This window comes from Mytilus edulis, chromosome 5 (assembly GCF_963676685.1).
Source record: "Mytilus edulis chromosome 5, xbMytEdul2.2, whole genome shotgun sequence".
NCBI lineage: Eukaryota > Metazoa > Mollusca > Bivalvia > Mytilida > Mytilidae > Mytilus > Mytilus edulis.
In genome coordinates, this window is record NC_092348.1 from 1,224,746 (window position 1) to 1,251,513 (window position 26,768).

Below are 26,768 nucleotides of genomic sequence, written 5' to 3' on the forward strand. Positions count from 1 at the left end.
TAGAAATTAGTTTTTGATCATATTAATCAGAAATATGTTTCCAATGTTTTCATTCCAGATGTTCCTGAAAAGGTCCCGATTATACAACAGATGCCTACCGGCGGTATTATTTCTGGAAATAAAGTGCAACTAGCATGTTCAACATATGGCGGTAATCCTCTACCCATATTGTCCTGGAACTGTATTGGAACCCTAAAAAACCTTACAACAGGAATCATGGCATCCTATAGTGTCGAATTTATTGTGGACAAAAGTGACAACAACAAAGTGTGCTCGTGTATAGCCACACACATTATTTCACTATACAATCCAATTATTCAGCATACTTTGATTGTTCACTGTAAGTTAAACTAATATTACGTTTGTGAAATTTTGTGTGTGGAGGCTCTCTTTTGTATTCTGTTTTTTTTCTCTTGAAAAACATAGATATCGAAGAAAATTTCTAAGCTGTGTATATTGACAGTGTCATATGTCAGTTTTGTTAACACGTAATAACTTTGAAGGTTAAAAGATCCCTACTTTGTTTTGTAAGATACGCATAGAATTTAAAAATTGGTGACTCACATGATTGTCTGTGGCTTTTATTCTTCAACGTAAAGGTCATCCTCCAAAAACATGTTTAACCCCGCCCCATTTTGCGCATGTCCCAAGTTAGGAGCCTCTTGCCTTTGTTAATCTTGTATGATTTTTAATTTTAGTGTCTTGTGTATAATTCGGAGTTTAGTATGACGTCCATTATCACTGAACTAGTATACATATTTTAAGGGGCCAGCTGAAGGACGCCTCCTGGTGCTGGAGTTTCTCGCTACATTTAAGACCCATTGGTGGCCTTTGGCTGTTGACTGCTCTAGGGTTGTTTTTTTTTCGCTTTGACACATTCCCCATTTCCTTTCTCAATTTTATTTTTACAGAGTTTGTCTTTAATGCCGTATGGAGACAGTAAAGTGCTTCCCCGTGCCTAAGGTTTATGCTCTTATGTTATACTAGATTTTGGAGTGTGTGTCCGAGCTAGAACCTCTCTGTGTTTATTACTTTAGGAATATTTATCAAAAAGTGGTATTTTAATATTCAGCCCCATACATCTATTTAGTTAGACGTTAGTCAGAACATTGATATACCCTATCGATTGTTAAATTTGTCGGGTAATTTATGACAAAAAGCCTTTGACGTCTTTAACCGAACAGTTTTCTCATTTTCACATTATTCAATTTACTGTGTGTTGGTTCATATTCTGGGCGCCAGTCTTTGCTCCTTTCTGATAAATCCACGTCCCCCAAACAGATATGAGGCTTAGAAATGGAAAAATATTAAATACTAAACTCGTTCAAAGGGTATCACGTCTCAATCTTTAAAATCGCTTATCCAAAAATCCTACCATCGCTAACATTTTTAACAATACAAATCGTGGTTACTATTGATAAGTGTCATGCCAAAAACTGACTTACATATCCACGTCTTTCCACCAACAATACGGTAAGGTCCATGTTTAATGGTCGCACATTTTCTTTAAATTTTAAAACTGATATAACTAGAAAAACAAAGAGTATTATTTATTTACTCATATGAAACAAACCGGGATGCGGTATTTAGTACGTAGGTGAAACTGGACGATATTTATCTAAACGCACGCAAGAACACCTATATCGTTTTAAAAGACCAAATAAATTCAAAAGTATCATTAGAACCTTAGCTGTATTTGGCAAAACGTTTAGGAATTTTGATCCTTAATGCTCTTCAACTTCGTACTGTATTTGAACTTTTTGGATTCTAGCGTCACTGATGAGTCTTTTGTAGACGAAACGCGCGTTGACATATATATATATACAAATTTAGTCCTGGTATCTATGATGAGTTTATTCACAACCACTGGGTCGATGCCACTGCTGTCGGAGATTTATTCCCCCGAGGGTATCACCAGCCCAGTAGTCAGCACTTTTTTGTGCTGACATGAATTATCATTGATATGGTCATATTTATAAATTAATTGCTTAAAAAATTTTGAATTTTTGAAAAACTAAGACTTTTTGTACCTCAGGCATAGATTACCTTAGCTGTATTTGGCAAAATGTTTAGGAATTTTGGTCCTTGATGCTCTTCAACATTGTACTGTATTTTGCCTTTTTAACTTTTTTGGATTCGAGCGTCACTGATGAGTCTTTTGTAGACAAAATGCGCGTCTGGCGTATACTTACAAAATTTAGTCCTGGTATCTATGATGAGTTGATAATTATCAACATCTTAAGAAGCACAGTCATCCTATTAAATGTTTAACAGTTCAACCTTTATACGTAGTAAATACACAGCCTGGTAAATATCAATCAAAGTTTGTACGATCACGGAAAATATTTGAAATAAATTGGATTAAAAAATCACAGACAGTCTACCCTCTCGGTCTTAATAATGAGATTGTAACAAACCTAGGGTTGATATAAACTGTATAACCATCATTCGGGAGGAGTGGAATCAACGGCAGTGTAAAGAAACAGATTTGTAATAAACATTACACATGTTACAATGATATTTATTTCAACAGTATTTTCATTTCTTCTTTCAATATAATACACAACAAATACACATTAATCATTCAACAGTCAAAACATTGCATTGGGTGGTCAATATAATGTAGTTAACAGTTCAAAAGCTGAATTCAGAATGCCAGGTTTATCTTCAAGATCCTATTTATGTCTTTTGGGACAAACGATGACGTAAGAGTAAACATCAAATCATCCAATCAAAAGCAAGGTTGCTTATGTCTTTTGGCTAGAAACGTTTATAAAGACAAACAGAATTCGTTTTTCTTAAATAAGGAAACACTATTAAGGTGGTACCTAACACTTTCACTAAAATTAATTTGGCTCGTTTAATTTTCATAAAATTTTGTTTAAGTATTTACTTTGACCCTTTAACAAAAATATAAAAATTTCAAAAATTTTGAATCAACCGTTTTGTCAAAATTTACACTGGTTATATAGCAGTTTGACAAACACCAATTTTGATCATTGAGAAGCTTAATATTCCTTTTACAACACAACGTAATTAAAACGTTTAGCTGACTTTACAGAGTTATCTCCCTGTAGTGTTAGTTTCCACCTTAAGTTGTCCTAACTTTGTCCTTCTTGCCCGAATTATGTTTAAAAGCGTATAAAACTAAAAGAATATTTCTATATAATGCTGTTTTTATACGGACAGTAAATTCCTTTCTCAATACGGCGTATGAACTTATGTGAAATTAACACACCTTTGCGCATTAGATATAATGCTTAAACGAGATCAATGAAAACCCTGTTCTATCATAAATTTAGACAATGTTAATGAAAAGGGAAGCACAAACATAATAAATACGTAATTAATCTGCATTGATAAAGTGTTTACTTAAACAAATAATAATATGAGATCGCAAAGTGAAAGTACAGAATGGTGTCATGACAGGTGTAAACAAGTTGAATCTACCGACAAGATTTGTTAAAATAAATCACTATATGACGGGATAATCAAAGTATTTCATAGGTAAACATTACCAAGATAAAAATATAAAACTGGCCCTTATCGCTTACAAAGTATAAATGGTTAAAATCATGAGTATGAAAGTAAATGCATTTATCAGTGTTTGTGCACTCCAGAGAAGTTGAGCACCCGCAATATTTAAATAAATATATGTTTAAATACAATTAATAACACATTGAATAATAACAATCAACAGTCCAGATTTGTCACAATATCATGAGAATCGGTACTATATCTTGAACCGATTCTGTTTATAAATTTTGGATATAGTTTCACGCCTAGTTTTTGGTGGGGTTCGTGTTGGTTATTCTTTAGTTTTCTATATTGTGTCATGTGTACTATTGTCTGTTTGTCTTTTTCATTTTTAGCCATGGCGTTGTCAGTTTATTTTCGATTTATGAGTTTGACTGTCCTTTGGTATCGTTCGTCCCTCTTCTAAAACCGTTCTCATGGACATAGAAAAATTGCAATAAAAAAAAAAAAAAAAAAAAATTCGGACCAACCATACAAATATTTCGGACCTTATTTCTATTTCAAAAAAACAACGGCAGACATTATCTGTTAACCAAGCTCTGTTGGTTGCCTATAAATAATTAAAATAAAATTTTAGAGGATTGCAACACTATTTCATATTGCAGTCCTAAGTGTGAAATTGTTCAAATTATAATGGCATACTGTCATTCTAAACTGTTTCCCCTGAAGATCATGAAAAGCATTTTATAAAAATAAAGTATGTCAATAAAGGTTTTGATTTTGTAAATATTGCCGGTATTTTTAACGACCATTCTGTTAAAGACCAAATTCCTGGATATTTTGATAATACTGAACTCCCTCTTATTTGTTTTATTTACAAGAAATCTTCCCGGAAATATTTGTTTAACTAAAGCCAATTTTGTAAAGATGTAAATATCAATGAAAATACACCTGTGTCCTGTAATTGCACGAATTCTGAAAACACGTATGGCCCGGTTTCCCATGTCATAACAGACCTTAACATCGTTTGCAACAAAGAGTTAAAATCAGTCCTCAGTAAAGGACCTAAATATCGTCCCCCGTCAATTATTAATTGGAATGAGTGTCGTAATATCACCCACGACTCACTCCGTACTTACTGTTTGAAATGGGTAAAACGGGAAAAAGCTGACAAAAAATCTTTGGACTCTTTTTTTCATTCAGTTATGAAGATAGTTGATATTCGTATATAACATTTTAAAGAAATTTTACTATTAACAACAACCATAAAACCCCTATTTTGCGTATCAAACATAAACTAAAAGAACTAGTCAAGGAATTTGTTTTTGTCCCGGCTGATAAGGCTGCTAATAATATCATTATTGTTTGACGTAAGTTTTATATTGAGGTTCTGCAAAAGGACATCACGAATTCACCAACATTCAAACTGACTTCATTTTCAGAAAAAAACACATCTGTAACAAACACAAACTTTAAGCTACTTCTTTACAAGCAGAACCAAATATAATGAAAGTCTCAACTATGTACTAGCTTCCGAAGCTACACAAACAACCTTACAAATATAGATTTATTTCATCTTCAAGCCACTGTTCCACTACTAAATTGTCTGTTCTACTTACTAGTACAGTGGGTACAATACAAAATTTGATAATAAATTGTTCAAATAAGGCCTTTGAAAATAGTGGAACTAATTATTTTTGGAGTGTCAAAAACTCGTTGGAAGTACTTGATAAATTGCATGCTAATATTGGTGATTCTGAATCTGTTCAAAGTTTTTTCTACCCTATATACCACTTTGCCTCATATTCTTATTAAGAAAAAATTCAGATCCCTAATAAGCTGGGCATTTACAAAGTCAGAATGCGAGTACATACGTTCAAAATCTTTTAGGTCAGTTTTTAGTAGCAATAAACAAAAGAACTATGTTAATTGGACATACTTTGATACTATATTTGTGCTTGAATTTTTACTTGATAACATTTTTGTTCGCTTTGAGGATTCCGTATATCGTCAAGTTATTTGAATTCCAAAGGAGACTAACTGTGCACCACTTATTGCGAACCTGTTTTTGTATTGTTATGAGTTACAATTTATGACTAAAATTAGCAAAAACCCATCAAAACAACATTTGATGCAAAAATTTAACAATACTTTTAGATATTAGGATAATATGTTGGCTCACAGTAATGGCGACTTCAGTATGTATACTAAGGAAATTTATCCTGTTTTACTTTAAATGAAGCTTATACTAATAATGACCACTGCCCTTTCCTCGATCTTGATATCTATATCATTAACATGATTAACGGGAAGCTTAATACAAAAAGTTATGATAAAAGAGATGATTTTTCATTTCCTATCGTTAAATATCCAATTTTAAATTGTGACGTTCCCTTGTCACTATCTTATGGTGTTTATATATCTCAACTTGAACGCTTCGCTCGTGTATGTAACAACGTATTAGATTTTAGAGTGAGAAATTTATGTATTACCGAAAAAAATATTACACCAAGGTTTTTGATATCACAAACTAATCAAAATATTTACTCAATTTTATCATCGGTATAAGAAAATAATTCGTATATATAACTCAACATGCAGACATCTTATACGTTCAGGTATTTCACATCCAATCTTTTATGGTAATATTCTTTACATAGTACAAAACTGTCAGTTCAGTTTTCACCTCAAAAGCTTACAATACCTTTAAACAGACTTATTAAGAAGGGATATAGTTACGATACTGTTGTCAGGTCATTAAAGATTGCATATTTTGGCTTTAATATTGATTCACTTATAGGGTCTTTGCAACGGAACTAAACACATTTATTAAAAAAACAGTTGTTGGCATGACACGGGTTATGTTATTCTCATATATTTTATGATAGTATGAAACTAAACCTCTAATGGGAGGGATTGTGCCTGATATTCATATGATGAAGACATAATCTTTGAATTAGTTTAATTAAGGTCTGGAGCTGGCATGTCAGTTAACTGCTAGACGTCTGTTGTTATTTATGTATTATTGTCATTTTGTTTATTTTTTTTTGTTACATCTTCTGACATCGGACTCGGACTTCTCTTGAACTGAAGTTTAATGTTCATATTGTTATGCGTTTACTTTTCTACATTGGCTAGAGGTATAAGGGACGGGTTGAGATCTCACAAACATGTTTAACCCCGACGCAATTTTGCGCCTGTCCAAAGTCAGGCGCCTCTGGCCTTTGTTAGTCTTATATGATTTATAATTTTAGTTTCTTGTGTATGATTCGGGGTTTAATATGACGTCCATTTTCACTGTACTAGTATACATATTTTAAGGGGCCAGCTGAAGGACGCCTCTGGGTGCTGGGGATTTTCGCTACATTGAAGACCTACTGGTGTCCTTCAGCTGTTGGCTGCTCTATGGTCGGGTTTTTGTCGCTTTAACACATTCCCCATTTCCATTCTCAATTTTATGACTACGATTTGACACATCAGGTAGGTTTCGATTCGAGCGTCACTGATGGGTCATTTGAAGTCTTAAACACGCGTCTGGTTTACAATTTTTACTCTATACTGTGCTTATTTACAAAATCTGCAGCCCCCATCCTCCCCGAGAGTTTAACTTAGTTCTCAGCACTTTATGGGTTGACATGCATTATCATTAATATGGTTATACATTTCATAAGCTGCATTTGGTAAAACCATTATGACTGTTTTGTCCTGGTCTTTTAAATGTCGTACTTCATTTCCCTTTAGTATGTTTTTTATTCGGACGTCACTGGTGATTCTTTTAAAGCAGGCGTCTACCGTACAAAATCCTAGTATATATGATGAATGTATTTTTTGGGTATTAAATCAAACCGCTTTGCTACATCAAAAGTAGCCAAATGAACACCAATTTCGCACATCCACAGCTTATTCACAGTAAGCCTATAGTTTTTACAAATTTTGCCGTAGAAAAATATATTGTATCTTTTTCAGATGCCCCTGATACAGGACCAAGTATACAACAGATACCTGCTGGGAATATAATCACTGGTGATAATTTGATGTTAACATGTACAGTATCAGGAGGAAATCCATTACCAGTTCTGTCTTGGAACTGTACTGGTATAAAGACTAACAAAACAAAAGGAAGCGAAGCGTCATACAGTGTTGCGTTTTCGGTAAATAAAGCTAACAACAACATGATATGTACCTGTTCTGTTTTCTATCATCCTGTTTTATCATACAGACCATCTGTACACCATTTGTTGGTTGTGTTCTGTAAGTATTTATACATCAAGTTAAAATCAGGGTTTTAGTTAAATTAGATGCTGTTTTTTTCACTTTGACATAGAACGAACAGTTTTTGAATGATTGAATACAAAATTCAAAACAATGATTGTATGAAAAAGTGGTTTTATTCATTTAAGTAATTTTGTGATTTATTAAACTTTGAATAAATCGTAAATTTGAAGAAAAGAAAAAAAGAACCACGAAAAAGTTAAAAGATCATCAATTATTACATGTAAAACGGTTATCGAGGGTATCACCAGCCCAGTAGTCAACACTTGGGTGTTTACATGAATATCATTCATATGGTCATTTTTAAAATTTCCTATTACAAAACTTTGAATTGTTCGAAAAACTGAGGATTTTCTCATCCAAGGAATAGATTACCTTAACCGTATTTTGCACATTTGTTTTTAGAATTTTAGGTCCTCAATGCTCTTTAACTTTGAACTTGTTTGGCTTTATGACTATTTTGTTCTGAGAGCGTCACTGATTAGTTTTTTGTAGACGAAACGCGCCTCTGGCGTATTAAATAAATTATAATCCTGACACCTTTGATAAGTATTTACACCACTAGGCCTATACCACTGCTGGTGGACGTTTCATCACTGAGAGTATCACCAAGCCAGTAGTCAGCTCTTCGGTGTTGGCATGCATATCAATTATATGGTAATTTTTATAAATTTTCTGTTACATAACTTTGAATTTTTCGAAAAACAAAGGATTTTCTTATCCCAGAAATAGATTACCTTAGCCGTATCTGGCACAACTTTTTTGGAATTTTGGGTCCTCAATGCTCTTTAATTTTGATCGTTGAAAGAAAATAAATGTAATTCTCGTTGATTTTTTTTTGTCTTCTGTTGCAATTATCTATATCTTCGATTTATATATTTCTTTAACACTTTGCATTGAGACCTACCAAACAATAGACAACCGCTGTGTAACTCCTTTAAACTATGTTTATAAGTTTGTTTTGGTAAATAGTTATCAAAGGCACCAGGATTATAATTTAGTACGCCAGACGCGCGTTTCGTCTTCATAAGACTTATCAGTGACGCTCATATCAAAATATCTATAAAGCTAAACAAGTACAAAGTTGAAGTGCATTGAGGATCCAAAATTCTAAAAAAGTTGTGCCAAATACGGCTAAGGTAATCTATGCCTGGGATAGGAAAATCCTTAGTTATTCGAAAAATTCAAAGTTTTGTTAACAGGAAATTTATAAAAAAAAAGACCGATTTATTGATATTCATGTCAACACCGAAGTGTTGACCACTGGACTGGTGATACACTCGAGGACGAAACGCCCACCAGCAGTGGCATCGACCCAGTGGTGTACATAGTTATCAAAGGTACCAGGATTATAATTTATTACACCAGACGCGTGTTTCGTCTTCATAAGACTCATCAGTGACGCTTGTATCAAAATATTTATAAAGCCAAAAAAGTACAAAGTTGAAGAGCATTGAGGTAATCCATGCTTGGGATAAGAAAATCCTTAGTTTTTCGAAAAATTCAAAGTTTTGTTAACAGAAAATTTATATAAAAAGACACTCAAATGATATTCATGTCTACACCGAAGTGGACTGGACTAGGGATACCCTTGGGGACGACACGTCCACCAGCAGTGGCATCGACACAGTGGTGTAAAAAGTTATCAAAGGTACCAGGATTATAATGTAGTACGCCAGACGCGCGTTTCGTCTTCATAAGACTCATCAGTGACGCTCATATCATAATGGACTCTTATTAGATCCTAACAAAAAATCAAATTTCGGAAACTATCGATCATATAGGACTTATAACCCTAAAACTTGACCGAATGAGAGATTTTGAAAGTAAATAAATTTATTTCATGACAAATGATATACAAGATGTTTTTTTGGTAGAAGCAACGCAAATGTGAAAAAAAAAAAAAATACACAGCACAAAGTACAGCTCTGAAAACCGAACCAAGAACAACACGAATCTTCATTTCAAACATATGGGAAATTTAAGGTGCCCCAGAAAAGTGAACAGATCATTCTCGACAAGTTGCATCCGTCGTGTATCTCATTTAGGTAGGATGAGGTGATAAATTTCGTTCCCTGATGTTTCATTTGAGTAAAAGGTTAAATCACAAAGATACTATATTTCAAACTCCTTAATTAAGTTGCAAAATCAAAAGCTCAAACTCATCAAAAGAATTGATAACAACTGTCATATTCCTGACTTGGCACAGCCATTTTCTTTTGTAGAAAATGGTGGATTAAACCTGGTTTTATAACAATCTAAAACTCTCACGGGTATGACTGTCATATAATATTCCAGCATATTGACAACATTGTGTGAATAAAACAAACAGACAAAATTGGTAAAACGAGATAAAAGTGGGTCATAGTTGTAGTTACTTTTCGAAGGGATACCACATATAACAATGAAACCCGGTTTTGTTTGCAGATACGTTAACAGTGATTTTCATTGTTCTGACAAAAAGTTTTTGTGGAGCTCTAATTAGACCCAGTCATATAAGATCGTATGTTAGGTGACATATGTAATTGAGGTATTCAATACAGCGAAGGAAAATCAACTTTTTCATTATTGGTTGAAATTCCAATGGATACTTAAACAAACCGATAACTGTTTTACATGCTACATGAACACGATGTTGCTTGGGGCTTTCTTTCTTGACACAACAACATATACATGTCATTCTTAAAGAATTCAAAATTGTTAAACATTTACAGGACCACATTAGAAATATACGAAACACTTGTATGGATTATTGGAAAGATGTCAATTTAAAAGTAGCATGATTTTTCCCTATGATTTTATAGTTAATATAAATGTATTTCAGTTGTTTCTTGTAATTAGTTAATACTTCAGTTTTATCATGTACATCTTTTGAATATTCATTTTATAAAATTTACTGTTTGCAAAAGTATAAATTATTCTAAATTATAGGGATTTTCTGGTAACTAACAGAAAACCCTTGCTGCTTTTGGCACAACCTTTTTGATCTGTTGGTCCTCGATGCTGTTCAACTTTGTACTCGTTTCGGCTTTCAAACTTTTGTATCTGGGCGTCACACGTAGGTCTTGTGTGGACAAAATACACTTCTGGCGTATTAAAATTTTGAACTTGTTGCCTTTTGTTGGCTGTTGTTCGTGTGATTCTTTGTCAATTGTGTTCTCCATTTTATTTATATTGTAGTCCTGTGTTGTCATTTTGATGTTATATTTCACATGGCCATAAAAGTGCGAGGTTTGGCATGCCACAAAACCAGGTTCATCCCACCATTTTTTCCTTTAAAAATGCCCTGTACCAAGTCAGGAATATGGCCATTGTTATAATATAGTTCGTTTCTGTGTGTATTACATCATAACGTTGTGTCGTTTGTTTTCTCTTATTTTTGAGTGTAAATTCACATTGCGATAAGACGTGTCACGGTACTTGTCTATCCCAAATTCATGTATTTGGTTTTGATGTTATATATATATGTTATATTTGTTATTCTCGTGGGATTTTGTCTATGTGTGTTACATTTTAGTGTTATGTCGTTGTTCTCCTCTTATATTTAATGCGTTTCCCTCGGTTTTAGTTTTTTGTTAACCCGATTTTGTTTTTTGTCCATGGTTTTATGAGTTTTGAACAGAGGTATACTACTGTTGCCTTTATTTAATATATTATACCACACTTGCAAATATTTGATATCATTCCTCAACAAATTTGACCTTTTACCAGGGTAGGACTACCAGGAGCTGACACCAAAAACACATGGAATCCTCAATTTTTAAATATTTTGACCTCGGGCATTTTTGAACAGACATTTATTGTCAAAATGCGCATCTGATTCAGATATATTGGTACTATAAATTTCATTAATTCCATTCGGTCGATGCTTCTGTTAGTCTCTAATGGTATCGCTATCCCTGTAGCCAGCACCTAGGAACTGGCATGAAAAGACTGATTGTTTTTACATTAAATTTTACAGTAACAAAATGTAAAAAAAAAAAAAAAAAAAGGAATGTATCTCCCTTATGCAAAATTCCAATTCCTTGCATGACTTTGACTATACTTGTTGTAGCTTTGGGATAATAGCTCTTCATCATTTTAAGAAACTTTTGATTTTCAAATATGTCGGCCTCGAGCATTGTCGAAATGCATATCTGGCGAATCAAAATTGGTACCGTTTATGTTATTACTACCACTGAGCCAATGACTCTGCCGCTGTACTGATAGTTAGTCCCTGAGGATATGACTGACCCAGTAGCATGTAGTTCGGTAATACCACGCGTACGAACACATTTTTTTTAAAATTAAGTTTTGCTGTTACAAAATGTTAGAAATAATTTTAAATTAAGGAATGTATCTCTTTCATGCAAAATTCTGATCCCTTGCCCAGCTTTGGCTATAATTATACTTTTTGTACCTTTATGGATGATAGAACCATCTTTTGATAAGCTTTTGATAATCAAATATTTTGGCCTCGATAATCACTAAAGAGGCATTTATTGTTAAAAGGCGCATCTGGTGCCGAAAATTGGCAATGTTAACGTTGTTACTCAGCCTCATCCATATACAAGGGATATGGAAAAGTGAAAACTGAAAACATATGTGAATGAAAATTACTTTTGATAAATTTGGTACTTTCGTCAAAATTTTTCGGATTTTATCTTCTTCAGAAATAAACCAAACCAAACATTACAAACTACGAATACCTCTTAATTATTTTGAGGCGTTTAACACCTATGCCGGTCAGTTTTATTCTTAAATCTCAAAAAACAATTTTTCGAAAAAAAAAAGCAAGGACACAAAATCAAACTAGAAGCTTAGAAATTAGTTTTTGATCATCCTAATTAGAAATATGTTTCTAATGTTTTCATTCCAGATGTTCCTGACAATATCCCGATTATACAACAGATGCCTACTGGCGGTATTATTTCTGGAAATACAATGCAACTAGTATGTTCGATATATGGCGGTAATCCTCTACCCGTATTGTCCTGGAACTGTACTGGAACCCTAAAAAACCTTACAACAGGAAACACGGCATCCTATAGTGTCGAAATTTTTGTGGACAAAAGTGACAACAACAAAGTATGCTCGTGTATAGCAACACACATTATTTCATCATACAATCCAACTATACAGCATACTTTAGTTGTCTACTGTAAGTTTAACCTATATTATTTTTGTGAATTTTGTGTGTGGGACCTCTGATATTCTGCTTTTTTTTCTTTAAAAAGAAGGTAAAATGGTCTTTACTAATATTTGTAAGTCTATATCCAACAAATTACAGAACATTTCTAATACAAACCGATCCTTATATTACAAAACGCCTGATCCAATTCAGAAATATGACAGTATCATTTTTTCTGTTGGTCTTAAAAGTAGAACGTTTGATTTTGTAAGATTTTGACCTATCCCTTTACAATTTTTCATCCGAATTTATCATATTTATTACTTCATTTTTATAGCATTCATTGACCTGCATTTTAACTAGCAATGTTAGGTTATACTTTGCTAATCTGACATGATTACGATAATGTTCATTTAAATGTACAAATTTGTTAATGAATAACCTTTTATATTATAAAATGTGCTTTGTTATTAAATGCAATATCAGTTTTTAGTTCAAATATATAATCTTAAATCAATCCTAATTCTATCTTATTCATTCTTATGTGACGTCATTTTTCATTTTTTGATGATCTGTTTTACAATTCAAATGATGTTATTTTTTCGTCATTTTTCAGTTTCAAATAGGACGTCACTTGGCGTAGAGGTTTAAACTTATTCGGATGTGTCTACTTTTGTGTTTCAAATGTATTTCAGTTGTTTCCTGTAATTAGTTAATACTTCAGTTTTATCATGTACATCTTTTGAATATTCATTTTATAAAATTTACTGTTTGCAAAAGTATAAATTATTCTTAATTATAGGGATTTTCTGGTAACTAACAGAAAACCCTTGCCGTTTTTGACACAACCTTTTTGATCTTTTGGTCCTCGATGCTGTTCAACTTTGTACTCGTTTCGGCTTTCAAACTTTTGTATCTGGGCGTCACACGTAGGTCTTGTGTGGACAAAATACACTTCTGGCGTATTAAAATTTTGAACTTGTTGCCTTTTGTTGGCTGTTGTTCGTGTGATTCTTTGTCAATTGTGTTCTCCAATTTATTTATATTGTAGTCCTGTGTTGTCATTTTGATGTTATATTTCACATGGCCATAAAAGTGCGAGGTTTGGCATGCCACAAAACCAGGTTCAACCCACCATTTTTTCCTTTAAAAATGCCCTGTACCAAGTCAGGAATATGGCCATTGTTATATTATAGTTCGTTTCTGTGTGTATTACATTATTAACTTCGTGTCGTTTGTTTTCTCTTATTTTTGAGTGTAAATTAACATTGCGATAAGACGTGTCACGGTACTTGTCTATCCCAAATTCATGTATTTGGTTTTGATGTTATATATATATATGTTATATTTGTTATTCTCGTGGGATTTTGTCTATGTGTGTTACATTTTAGTGTTATGTCGTTGTTCTCCTCTTATATTTAATGCTTTTCCCTCGGTTTTAGTTTGTTACCCCGATTTTGTTTTTTGTCCATGGATTTATGAGTTTTGAACAGCGGTATACTACTGTTGCCTTTATATATCCTTATTGAGCCTCTTGGTTTGTACCACAAGATCTCCAATCAAAATAACGTCACTAGTTTATCCTTTTATGAACGATTGAGACTGATGCTTTAAGTAAAGAAAAATTAAATCAATGGGGCATGGGTATACTACGGAATAAGTTTTAACACCTTAATCTATTTGTTATCTACCTCTGCATATACATACATCGTCCTTCGTCCGCTGCTTGATACATTCAAGTACAAAATAGTGAATCAAGCTCAAATATAGATTTTGAAATAAAAATGAAACATAGTTGTATATTTTTATATTTTGTTTTTAGATAAACCTTTCCTAGACACTGCAAGATACATCTCACCGTCGTACATAACAATATTAGAAAATTATCATCTGTTCATAACAATTTCAGTGAAGAGCAATCCATATCCAATGATAAAATGGACATTTGTAGCACAGGAGAACATCGACGTTTGCAACAATAGTGCCATTAATTCTACAAGTACCACTGATGGATTATCTAGTTCATCTAATATATCAATAGAACATTTGAAAAGGCACATGTTCGGTGAATATACATTTACAGCTTCAAACGTAGTTGGTATTTTTCGTCGCAAATTTAGTGTTGTAGAAAAAGGTATGTAAATGCATTGACTGCATGTTTTGTAACAAGTTATAGCTTTTCAAAGAAGCTAGTCGTCTCTTAGGTGATGAAAAAGGAAAGTGTTCTCGCTTTGTAGATTAAGTCATTCAGTATAGCCTTGCATATCAAGCAACAAATTTTACCACACACGTTACGAAGCAGTATATCGTTTAAAGTTGTGTGTCAAATAAGGTCCTTATCGTTCTAATCCTTCAAATCATGGTTGTAAATGCTTTACTTATTTGTCAAACGATTTATTCTCTCATCATGAAACATCATAACCACGATTGTTCTGCAAGTTTTGTTATGTTTTTCGTGTATAGAATGTATAAACAGTAAGCGACTGTGTTGCATGTGAAACATCCATGTATGAGTTTACAAAACTTCAGAGGTTTATAGATAAAAGTAACATGTGTAACAATATGCATGATTCGTGACCAGGCAAAATCTAATTGATAAAATAGAAAGTAAAGATCCGATACTCTACGGGATTGAAAGGCATTTACTAGGTTTGGATTGTCTAAACCAATCAACGGACTTTAATTATTCACGTCTTAGAAATATCTTCCACAAGGAAGCTATTAAACCAAGAGTTCCAAATGGTGAAGTTGAAATCATCCCTTCGTAAATTTTACGGACGCCATCACGAGTTGGTTGACCGTTATGGAATAACCGTTTCACAAATGATATCGGATATGTTCTTTACGTCGTAACTACAATCCCCTTCCCTTTCATGAATGTGACCTACCGAATTAGACTATTTACCGGATTTGTAATCACATAAGCAACACGACGGGTGCCACATGTGGAGCAGGATCTGCTTACCCTTTCGGAGCACCTGAGATCACCCCTAGTTTTTGGTGGGGTTCGTGTTGTTCATTCTTTAGTTTTCTATGTTGTGTCATGTGTACTATTGTTTTCTGTTTGTCTTTTTCATTTTTAGCCATGGCGTTGTCAGTTTGTTTTAGATTTATGAGTTTGACTGTCCCTTTGGTATCTTTCGTCCCTCTTTTCCAATCAGGTAGTAAGAAGCATTCAGTCCGCAGACTGTCCATCGTTCAATTCTTAATAACGTCTTCGAGGAGACGTTAATTATATCGTGTAAAAGATTCTTATATATATATGCAGCAAACAATTTGCTAGTCACCTCACAAATGTAAAACTATTTAAACAAGAACAAGTCCTAATTTATGTCTGTAAACCAAATTGTAAATATCACACAGTTAAATTCCATTAAAGTTTCAAGGTACATTTGTTTTTCTCTCTCGCAAGTTGAAAGTCTAATAATGTTTTACTAATTTTATTTAGAAAAGGTGCTATGAACGCATAAACTGTTTAAAGCCTTTTTTTATATCTCTGTGTCCTTGTATTTAAAGAAAGAGGGACAAAAGATACCAAAGGGACAGTCAAACTCATAGATCGAATAAACGGACAACGCCATGACTTGTATTAAAGCTTTACTTATTTGAACATTATCGAGAGAGTGTATATATCGTTATAATGTACAATAATGTTCGAGACTATCTTCACTATCAATACCTCATCTTTTTATGTAACCGTCTTTGTTAGATTTTATTGTGTGTTTGTCTGGATCATTACATTTAGTGATATTGCATATTATTGACGAATTGTTCAATCATTGCTGCATTGACCAATTATACTTGTTTGTGTTGTTTCCGTAATTTTGATTTTTAGACACATTATCATGTATATAAAACTGTCGTTCAAAAAAGAGTTTCATCTACTTTTAAATACAGTTTTAACCCGACACAGTTGCTTCCCAGTGGATCTATAGGTTGATTAAGTTGAGCGTTTTGTCAGTATGATTGGCTTTCCCGGTTGCATTAATTTCGGAACTCGATATTTGTATTATTCAATATTACCTAGTATGACAGTAATAAAAGTTTCAAGGAGCTATGTGTCATCATGTGTAGTTGCGTACACATATACATACATTGGTTGACTGTGTGTTTTGTATATGCGACACTATGTGTTTCTTTGGTTCTTAAACGTGACTCTGTACTTTAAAAGATCCCATCAGTATGATATTGTTCTATTATATGTCATTATGATATATCTATATTATGAATTAGAAAATACGTTGAACCACAAACGTCAAAATTATTCAATCGCATAGTGAAATGAACTATTTGTGGATTCTTATAAATTCTATATAACTTTTGGACTATTTTAAATCGCGGTCTATTTCTGAAATATATTCTTACATACTTTTGATTTTTTAACCCTGTATGCTAACATTGTCCATGTGAAATTTTAAAATTGCTTGTATATACATTGAACGACAAATATAAGTGACGTGTAAAATTGGCTGACGTCAGACACGCGAATCAATGAATGTGTTTGTAGATAGATGTTTTTGTGTTCTGTTAAATTGTTCCTTTTAAAATTGTTACACGATGATGACTGCTGTACCCATATTTTGACTATTTTATTTATTATGTCTGTTAAGTTCACGCATAATTGTAAATATAACGAAATTCTATGAGACTGTCATCAAAGTGAGAGGTTTAGCGCTTTAAAACCAGGTTTAATCCATCATTTTCTACATTTGAAAATGTCTGTACCAAGTTAGGAATATGACAGTTCTTGTCGATTCGTTTTTTATATGTTTTGTCATTTGATTTTGCCATGTGATTATGGAGTTTCCGAATAGATTTCCTCTGAGGTCAGTATTTTTTGTTTTTTTTCCATTTTATGAATCAATCCATCTGAAGATAAGCAACCAAGTGTGTTGTTTATATGGATCTTAAAATCAGTATTCATGTTTAGGCAAAACGACGTCATATAATCGGCAGTATATCGGCCGACTGATGCAGAAGATGAAGTCTTTTTTTATTCAATACCTTATTATCAAAAATTCCTTTTTCTAACTTTTGATTGTGAAAATTTCAAGAGGTAAACCTGAAACCAATTATATATATATCTATATACAATATATATATACAACTCGTCTAAACATCAACCCAACAATGTTAGATCTGTAAATTTGCTTTCGCAAATTTTTGGTTCTTCCCTCGCCGGGATTCGAACCCATGCTACTGAGATATCGTGACACCAAATCGCCTGTACTCTAGACGTCCCGCTAGACCACACGACCACCTGGGCTTCATAAAAAATGAAGCTTTCGGTGGCCGGGTGTTACCTTTCCACGTCAGTTTTAATCTAGCGTCATACTACAGTACATATATATATATATATGTATCAACTATTCAATAATACTTTAAACGTATGGTTCTAATCCGTCGTGTAAAGTAAAAAACTAACTCGTCAATTTGTAAAAAAAAAACATAATGAAGACTGGGTCAATCATATTTATTCACATTTTAACATTGTAAATGGTATTGTACCGTTTTAAGATATTTAATAGATATAATTATATTTCAAAGGGCAATCCATATTTCAATCATTTGTCTTCGTTGTATGCAAAAGTACGACGGCAGTTGTTGTCTGGAAACCCAACTTGAACGAGGGCTATCCCGAGGAATTTTATGTGCAATATACATATAAAGGGAAAAACAATATGTCAACAAATAGAATTCCTCGCAATGAAACACGACACCATATGGTATATACAGTAAATGGTTTACATCCTGATAGAAAATATTACTTCACTGTCCTATCTGTTAGTCTGCTTGGAGAGTTCTCATATGAGACCGTGGAATGCTTTACGGATACTGGTAAGCTATATTATTGCCCATATATACATAAGGTTAAAATGAATTGCTTAACAAATTTTTTTAACACACTATTTAGAATGTTAATATCCGAATGTTTAAATTATTTACAATGCGATAAAAAATAAACGAAATATTTCGTTAGACCAGCTTGATCATGAGTGCATCTATCCAGTTAAATTGGATGTAGATAAATAAATTTTGCAGCTAATTGTGAAAGATTAATTACAAAATTGGTGGTAGAAGTTTGCTACGGTTCATTGGCCAATATCAAAGGATAAACCGGATGATGCCGTGTACTCAATTACTCTTTGTCTTTCCTTCATCTTTTTCGTCTTTTACATTAAGACTATCAGTGTGGAGCCGATGGATTAAAAAGTTTTCTCTTCTCCTTCTCACCGTGGCGTAACACTCTGTGTTGACTTCAATGATAGAGAAAGTGACATTATCAACATAATGTTTCTTTGAGCAAGACACTTGTGAAAGTACAATTTTGTTAGTTTTGTACTATGAACGATGGTAATTAAGCCAAATATTAAATGTATCTATTGTTTATCCCACGTAATAAAAGTCACAAGTGTTACAAGTTAATACATACATTGAGTTCTATGTACTAATATATGGAGAACGACTTAAAATTAACAAAAAAAACAGGATTAAATGAACCTGTAGGTACTATCTTACTGATATATTTATTTACAGATGAGATATCTGTAATGAACAAGATCATTGCATGCTTTTTATTAAAATGTCATCAGTTTCATCTTATTCTCTTACGTAGACTGTAAAAATCACGATTTTGAAGAAGTAACAATTACAAATTCCGGCATGTTTGGCGCAGGAATAGCAACTTTATTTGTTGGTTTGGAAGTCCTTATCCCAGCAACTGGAATCATCATTCGCAATTGTAAGTTATATAATATTATCACGTAAGACACATAAAATTGAGAATGAAAATGGGGAATGTGTCAAAGAGACAACAACCCGACCAATTAAAAAACAACAACAGAGGGTCACCAACAGGTCTTCAATGTAGCGAGAAATTTCCGCACCCGGAGGCGTCCTTCAGCTGGCCCCTAAACAAATATATACTAGTCCAGTAATAATGAACGCCATACTAATTTCCAAATTGTACACAAGAAACTAAAATTAAAATAATACAAGACTAACAAAGGCCAGAGGCTACTGACTTGGGACAGGCACAAAAATGCGGCGGAGTTAAACATGTTTGTGAGATCTCAACCCTCCACCTATACCTCTAACCAATGTAGAAAAGTAAACGCCTAACAATACGCACATTAAAATTCAGTTCAAAAGAAGTCCGAGTCTGATGTCAGAAGATGTAACCAGAGAAAATAAACAAAATGACAATAATACATAAATAACAACAGACTACTAGCAGTTAACTGACATGCCAGCTCCAGACTTCAATTAAACTGACTGAAAGATTATGATTTCATCATATGAACATCAGGCACAATCCTTCCCGTTAGGGGTTTAGTATCATACCATCATAACATATATGAGAAGAACATAACCCGTGTCATGCCAACAACTGTTTTTAGAATACATGTGTTTAGTTCCGATGCAAATAAAATTGAGAATGGAAATGGGGAATGTGTCAAAGATACAACAACGTTAACCCGACCAAATAAAAAACAACAGCAGAGGGTCACCAACAGGTCTTCAATGTAGCGAGAAACTCCCGCACCCGGAGGCGTCCCTCAGCTGGCCCCCAAACAAATATATACTAGTCCAGTGATAATGAAAGACCTTATCAGTGACTCAATATTAACGCCAAAATATGCAATCTTTAATGACTTGACAACAGTATCGTAATTATATTCCTTCTTAATAAGTCTATTCAAAGGTTTTGTAAGTTTCTGAGGTGAATACTGACATCTTTGTGCTTTATAAAGAATATTTCCATAAAAAATTGGATGTGAAATACCTGAACGTATTAGAAGTCTGCATGTTGAGCTATATTTACGAATGATGTCTTTATACCGATGATAAAATTTAGTAAATGTTTTGACTAGTTTGTGATATCGAAAACCCTGGTGTAATAATTTTTCAGTAATACATAAATTTCTCTCGTTAAAATCTAAAACATTGTTACATACACGAGCGAATCGTACAAGTTGAGATATATAAACACCGTAAGATGGTGACAAGGGAACGTCACCATCTAAAAACGGATAATTAACGATAGGAAATGAAAAATCATCCCTTTTATCATAAATTTTAGTATTCAGCTTTCCATTAGTGATAAAGATATCAAGATCGAGAAAAGGGCAGTGGTCATTGTTAGTATTAGCTTTATTTAAAGTAAGTTCAACAGGATAAATTTCATTAATATACATACCGAAGTCGTCATTATTGAGAGCCAAAATATCATCCAAATATCTAAAAGTATTATTAAATTTGTTTATCAGATGTTGTTTCGATGGGTCTTTGCTTATTTTTGTCATAAATTGTAACTCATAACAATACAAAAAAAGGTCCGCAATAAGTGGTGCACAGTTAGTCCCCATTGGAATTCCGATAATCTGACGATATACGGAATCCCCAAAGCGAACAAAAATGTTATCTAGTAAAAATTCAAGGGCATATATAGTATCAAAGCATGTCCAATTAACATAGTTTTTTTGTTTATTGCTACTAAAAAATGACCTAAAAGAGTTTGAACATATATATTCACATTCTGATTTTTTGAATGCCCATTTAATTAGGTGTGTGAATTTTTTCTTAATGAGAATGTGAGGCAATGTGGTATACAGTGTAGAAAAATCAAAACTTTGAACAGATTCAAAATCACCAATATAAGCATGCAATTTATCAAGTACTTCCAACGTATATATTTAACATTAGGTTCTGTATTATCCAGCTATTCAGTTTTGATTATAAATTTCACCAGAAGTTGAACTGGTTTTGAGTACTTTGTGATAAGGTTATTGGAAACCGTTGGAAATTGATTCACTATTTTTTATATTGGAAAATTATTTATTAATCTTAAAAATCATATTCCAGAATTAAACAAATTATTTATGTGAATTGACAGCACCATGCCCGGTGATGAGAGGACACCTGCCGTATTTTACGACACCTTGTCCAAGATGAGGTCTGTGTCTAACCTTTTAATACTGATCGAGTTCCGATCCAGTATTCTGTTTCATATTATTATAGTCATGCATATAATGCTACTGGGCGGAGGATGACATCGGGCACAAAATGTACACCAGCACACACATCGACCCAGCGGTAGTAAAAGAGGGAGAAGATACCTGTGGCATCCTTCGTGTTGCTCATGCTATTTCAAACTGGTAATAAGTCTAATTCGGTATATCTCATTCTGGCAAAAAGGGTACTGAAATGGTGTTACAACATAGGAACACATCCGTTATTATCTGTGAAACGGATATTCCATAAGGCTCAAACAACTCGTGATGGCCACTTGTAACTCTCGTTTTAATAGATTCCTACTATGTAGCATTCCTCTATCAAGGAAATCATGATATGAAATACAAACCCTAAAATATATCGTATCAACTGGGATAAAACAAAACTTCGGCTTCAGACGCTGCTGAAAGATGTTGCTTCATGGAAATGAAAGGTTTACAATTGGGAAGCTTGAATTATCTCTTTTGTCGTAAAGTTTTGTTTTCAACTTACCCTCATTGTCAATGTCTAGATGGAAGTCAAGATATGAGGCAGATTAAACTGTATCTGTTGTATTCTTTATCTCAAATTCGATGGAAAAGTTTCGTTCAACATAGATATGGGGCGGTAGTTTACTGTTTGACTTCTTTCCCCTTTTTCGTAAATGGCTGTATAACATACAGTAAAACATACATTTGAAACCTTGGACGGCCTCCCACACAGATAATATTTACCTTTTCCATTATAGAAGAACATTTTATATTAGTTGCAGTAAATAACTTTGCATAGAGTTTTTTTAAAAGACCATTTGGTAAGATAAAAGTACTTTGTTTTATGAAAATTTCATGACGCGTAGGTTAGAGAGTCAAAATCGTGTAGACTTTTATCAAACAGAAGGTTCAGCGCAATTATTAATATTTCTTATTTCTTTCAGGTTTGAAAACGAAGAATGTACGATCCTCCAAGTAAGTTTTTTTTTATGATCTTGACTATAGATAAAACCGAATATTTATTTTTTTGTTGCAGTTTTAAAAAGAAGGACAAATTTCCATATGTGATGAAAAAGATGACAACCTATATATTTAGATAGCACGTTAACATTTAAAAATTAAGTTGCCATCATACTTTTGTTTGTTTAACTGAACTGTGTGCATCGCTATGTAAACTCAATTTGCGACAGTAAAATCTACGTTTGACGAAGGCTAAGCTTAAAATACAATACAGTTATCCCATAAATTAACCATTTTTAAACTGCGTGAAACCAGTTTGAATATACAATCAAATAGGTTCTCAGACTACCGTTTAATGTTTAATGTTATATTTGTAATTCTCATCGGATTTTGTCAAATGTGTTGACGTCTTTTCTATTATATTTATGTGTTATGGTAAAGAAAATTAATCACCGCTTTCATTTATCAGATTTGATTTCGTTCAAAGTAATCAGTACGATATTTTACGTTTGAAGTTAGATTCATAACAAACCTGACATAGTTTTATAATATAGTTAATTGCTACCTCAGTTTTATATTAATAAGAATTAAAATGTGCTTTGTTATTAAATGCAATATCAGTATTTAGTTCAAATATATAATCTTAAATTAATCCTAATTCTATCTTATTCATTCTTATGTGACGTCATTTTTCATTTTTTGATGCTCTGTTTTACTTATTCAAATGACGTCATTTTTTCGTCATTTTTCAGTTTCAAATAGGACGTCACTTGGCGTAGAGGTTTAAACGTATTCGGATGTGTCTACTTTTGTGTTTCAAATGTCTGGTTATGTAAACGTATTTCAGTTGTTTCCTGTAATTAGTTAATACTTCAGCTTTATCATGTACATCTTTTGAATATTCATTTTATTAAATTTACTGTTTGCAAAAGTATAAATTACTCTAAATTATAGGGATTTTCTGGTAACTTAACAGAAAACCCTTGCCGTTTTTGGCACAACCTTTTTGATCTTTTGGTCCTCGATGCTGTTCAACTTTGTACTCGTTTCGGCTTTCAAACTTTTGTATCTGTGCGTCACACATAGGTCTTGTGTGGACAAAATACTCTTCTGGCGTCTTCTGCGAGGTTTGGCATGCCACAAAACCAGGTTCAACCCACCATTTTTTCCTTTAAAAATGCCCTGTACCAAGTCAGGAATATGGTCATTGTTATATTATAGTTCGTTTCTGTGTGTATTACATTATAACGTTGTGTCGTTTGTTTTCTCTTATTTTTGAGTGTAAATTCACATTGCGATAAGACGTGTCACGGTACTTGTCTATCCCAAATTCATGTATTTGGTTTTGATGTTATATATATATGTTATATTTGTTATTCTCGTGGGATTTTGTCTATATGTGTTACATTTTAGTGTTATGTCGTTGTTCTCCTCTTATATTTAATGCGTTTCCCTCGGTTTTAGTTTGTTATCCCGATTTTGTTTTTTGTCCATGGATTTATGAGTTTTGAACAGCGGTATACTACTGCTTCCTTTATTTATAACTAACAACTGTATATGCACGTACATTCTGTTTTGAGGCAAATGTTAGATTTACGAATTTCGATTCGTATAAAGAAATTATTTTGTGATACGTCAACGGTAATTCATTTTGTAAAAACAGTTTTGAAAGGGATCGAACTCTTTTTATCTGTTCTTGTATTTCAAAAAGTAACAAATATGGATAATACGAAACTATACCATAGAATACTAATAATAAAAATATATCTGGTAATTAGATCTGATGAATATACAAATATACAGAGAACCAATCCGGCGTTTACAGATGAATATTCTACATTGCCATCTAATACTGGTATGTGGTTTTCTTAATATCTTATTATATAGTTTTACTTTGTTCGTGACGATTCAGATTAAAAGATAAGTTCAAATGTGTATTTCAGTAAAAATGGCGTTGGTATCAAACATGGTTGTAATTGATACTTGAAGTGTTATGAATTATTTCACATTTATGTCAGGGCATAGCTGGAATATTTCCGTCAGCATCTTTAATACAAAAAGCACTGCACTTCTATTCTCATATACTAGAATTTTTACCACGCAATATTTGAATTTGAATGATAGTATTTGGCAACGTATTTTTGAATCGCGACGACCGTGATGGCATTACAATGTAGTTTTGCCACATAGGTTTCTACTTACGTAACGTTCGTTAATGACTGCTAACCGATCTATGAATACGCGGACAGTATCGAGTGCAAAATAACATTCCTTGTCGCTTGTTATAAATTCATTTCTTCAATGAATACTCATAAATATAAATTTTAGAAAATAAAGTAATGATATGAAAATGTTTTGTAGTTAGAAATATATATATAAGTAAAAAAAAAGATCATTTAATAACTATGCACACGTTTGAAAAATGAAAAATTGTGTTAACGCATCAAAAAGAATGTCGCAGAAATGTGTCAACCATGCACATGCACTGCACTATTATTAGAATAGTAGAATAGAAAGATATACAAATGGATGAGAATAGAATGATGTATACATGTAATTGGTATATACTAATATTAATATAATATATAACAACAAACCAGAGTATACTGATTTGTATCACTACAATATAATAGTCATTACGGTGAGGTTGTCATTTATTCATCATCCACGCACGAACTTATCACCGAAAAAAAATATATCTCTGTACATTTCCCTCGCTTTCGGGTATAGAGATGTGATTTCTTTTCAAAGACAAGTGATTGTGACCATCCAGAAGAACTTGTGGCCATCCGATGTTCAGTACTTTAGTATTTTGACTATATGTGTCAACTGCATGTAAATAAAATCTATATCTATAATCGTTGATGTATTGTTGAAAGAAAATTTACAGCTATACACCATATAGTAAAATGTTTGTTCCTTAAAACACATTCATTTCAATTTGCAGATTCAAGACCTCTTCAAGAGAACACCACTAAGGATTATGAAGAATGTGCAATTACACCTGATGTGACGGTGTACCACAATATTGACAACATGAAAAGTGGTGAGCAATAACGTGTATTAAAATCAGTACTATATATACTATACATATTAATATCAATTTCTTTGAAAGAATAAAACAGGAGAAACACATTAGTTTGGTGTGTCTGAGCTTTTGATTTTTTCGTTTGATAGGAGAGTTTCCGTATAGAATCTTCCTCGGAGTTCTTTTTTGTTTTGTTATTTAACTTTTTCTTTGTGTAAATTAATACTGTCAAAGCGCGCCAAAGACTCGTCCATTATACGTTCGTTCATTATAGTTTTCCTATAAGGCTGAATAAAAACAAACCATCCAAGTAGTGAGGACTTGGGTTAAAACACAGCCCGGTCAAACCAATGCAAATACTTCAAAATTGGTATTTTCTGTTTCTACGCTTATCACGTTAATTACAGAGTGAGAGCATAGAGTGGTACTGTCGGAGTCAAACTAATGTGCCCGTGTAGCCAAATATAGTTTCCAGCGGACTGTTACCTTGTACACTAGCACCTTACATATTCACAAACCGTGTCGGTCTATTACAAAACAGGATTTATATTTATTTTCATATCGCATTATCGTGTTCTCGTCCTGAATATATATTTGAATATGCCCCTGGACGTTTAACATCTCTCCATCCATCCTTCCATCTTTGAACTGATTCTTTTCTTTCACATACTGATAAAAAAAATGTAATGTGAAGAAAGAATAAACAGAATAGACTATAAATGCTACATTGAATTCAAATATATTTTCAGATAATGACAAGACACATACGAACCAGGGAATGTATGCTAATATAAAGGCTTGAATGTTTTCAAGAACTGATTTCGAAGTATATTGAAATATGACGCTCATATGATGATTAGACTATATATCACTTTGTAAAATAAATAAAAAAATAAAATCATGCTGTTTCGCAACTACATTATCAAGGATTAATATG

At 32.9% G+C, this 26,768-nt stretch overlaps 2 protein-coding genes across 3 annotated transcripts in view; both read left to right on the plus strand.

Moving 5' to 3' along the window:
• The window catches only part of LOC139522641 (uncharacterized), a 217,888-nt gene that overhangs the window by 132,750 nt on the left and 58,370 nt on the right, over positions 1–26,768 (plus strand). The gene's annotated exons all lie outside the window — the stretch shown is intronic.
• Positions 65–26,728, plus strand: LOC139522738 (nephrin-like). 2 transcript variants are annotated; one of them, XM_071316245.1, is made up of 10 exons: positions 65–340; positions 7,444–7,728; positions 12,608–12,889; positions 14,682–14,993; positions 18,407–18,697; positions 19,476–19,601; positions 22,788–22,818; positions 24,582–24,658; positions 25,751–25,849; positions 26,581–26,728. In XM_071316245.1, exons 1-10 carry the CDS (start codon positions 91–93, stop codon positions 26,631–26,633), a joined length of 1,806 nt encoding a protein of 601 aa, XP_071172346.1. In that variant the 5' UTR covers positions 65–90; the 3' UTR covers positions 26,634–26,728. The 2 variants fall into 2 exon arrangements, with proteins under 2 accessions (XP_071172346.1, XP_071172347.1); XM_071316246.1 differs by lacking the exon at positions 18,407–18,697.

Bases quoted from the DNA above. Each gene is read 5' to 3' on its own strand.
- LOC139522738 (XM_071316245.1), top strand. From the start codon at position 91: ATGCCTACCGGCGGTATTATTTCTGGAAATAAAGTGCAACTAGCATGT. The intron at 341-7,443 runs GTAAGTTAAACT...TATCTTTTTCAG, and splicing joins GCATACTTTGATTGTTCACT to ATGCCCCTGATACAGGACCA. The intron at 19,602-22,787 runs GTAAGTTATATA...TATTTCTTTCAG, and splicing joins TGGAATCATCATTCGCAATT to GTTTGAAAACGAAGAATGTA.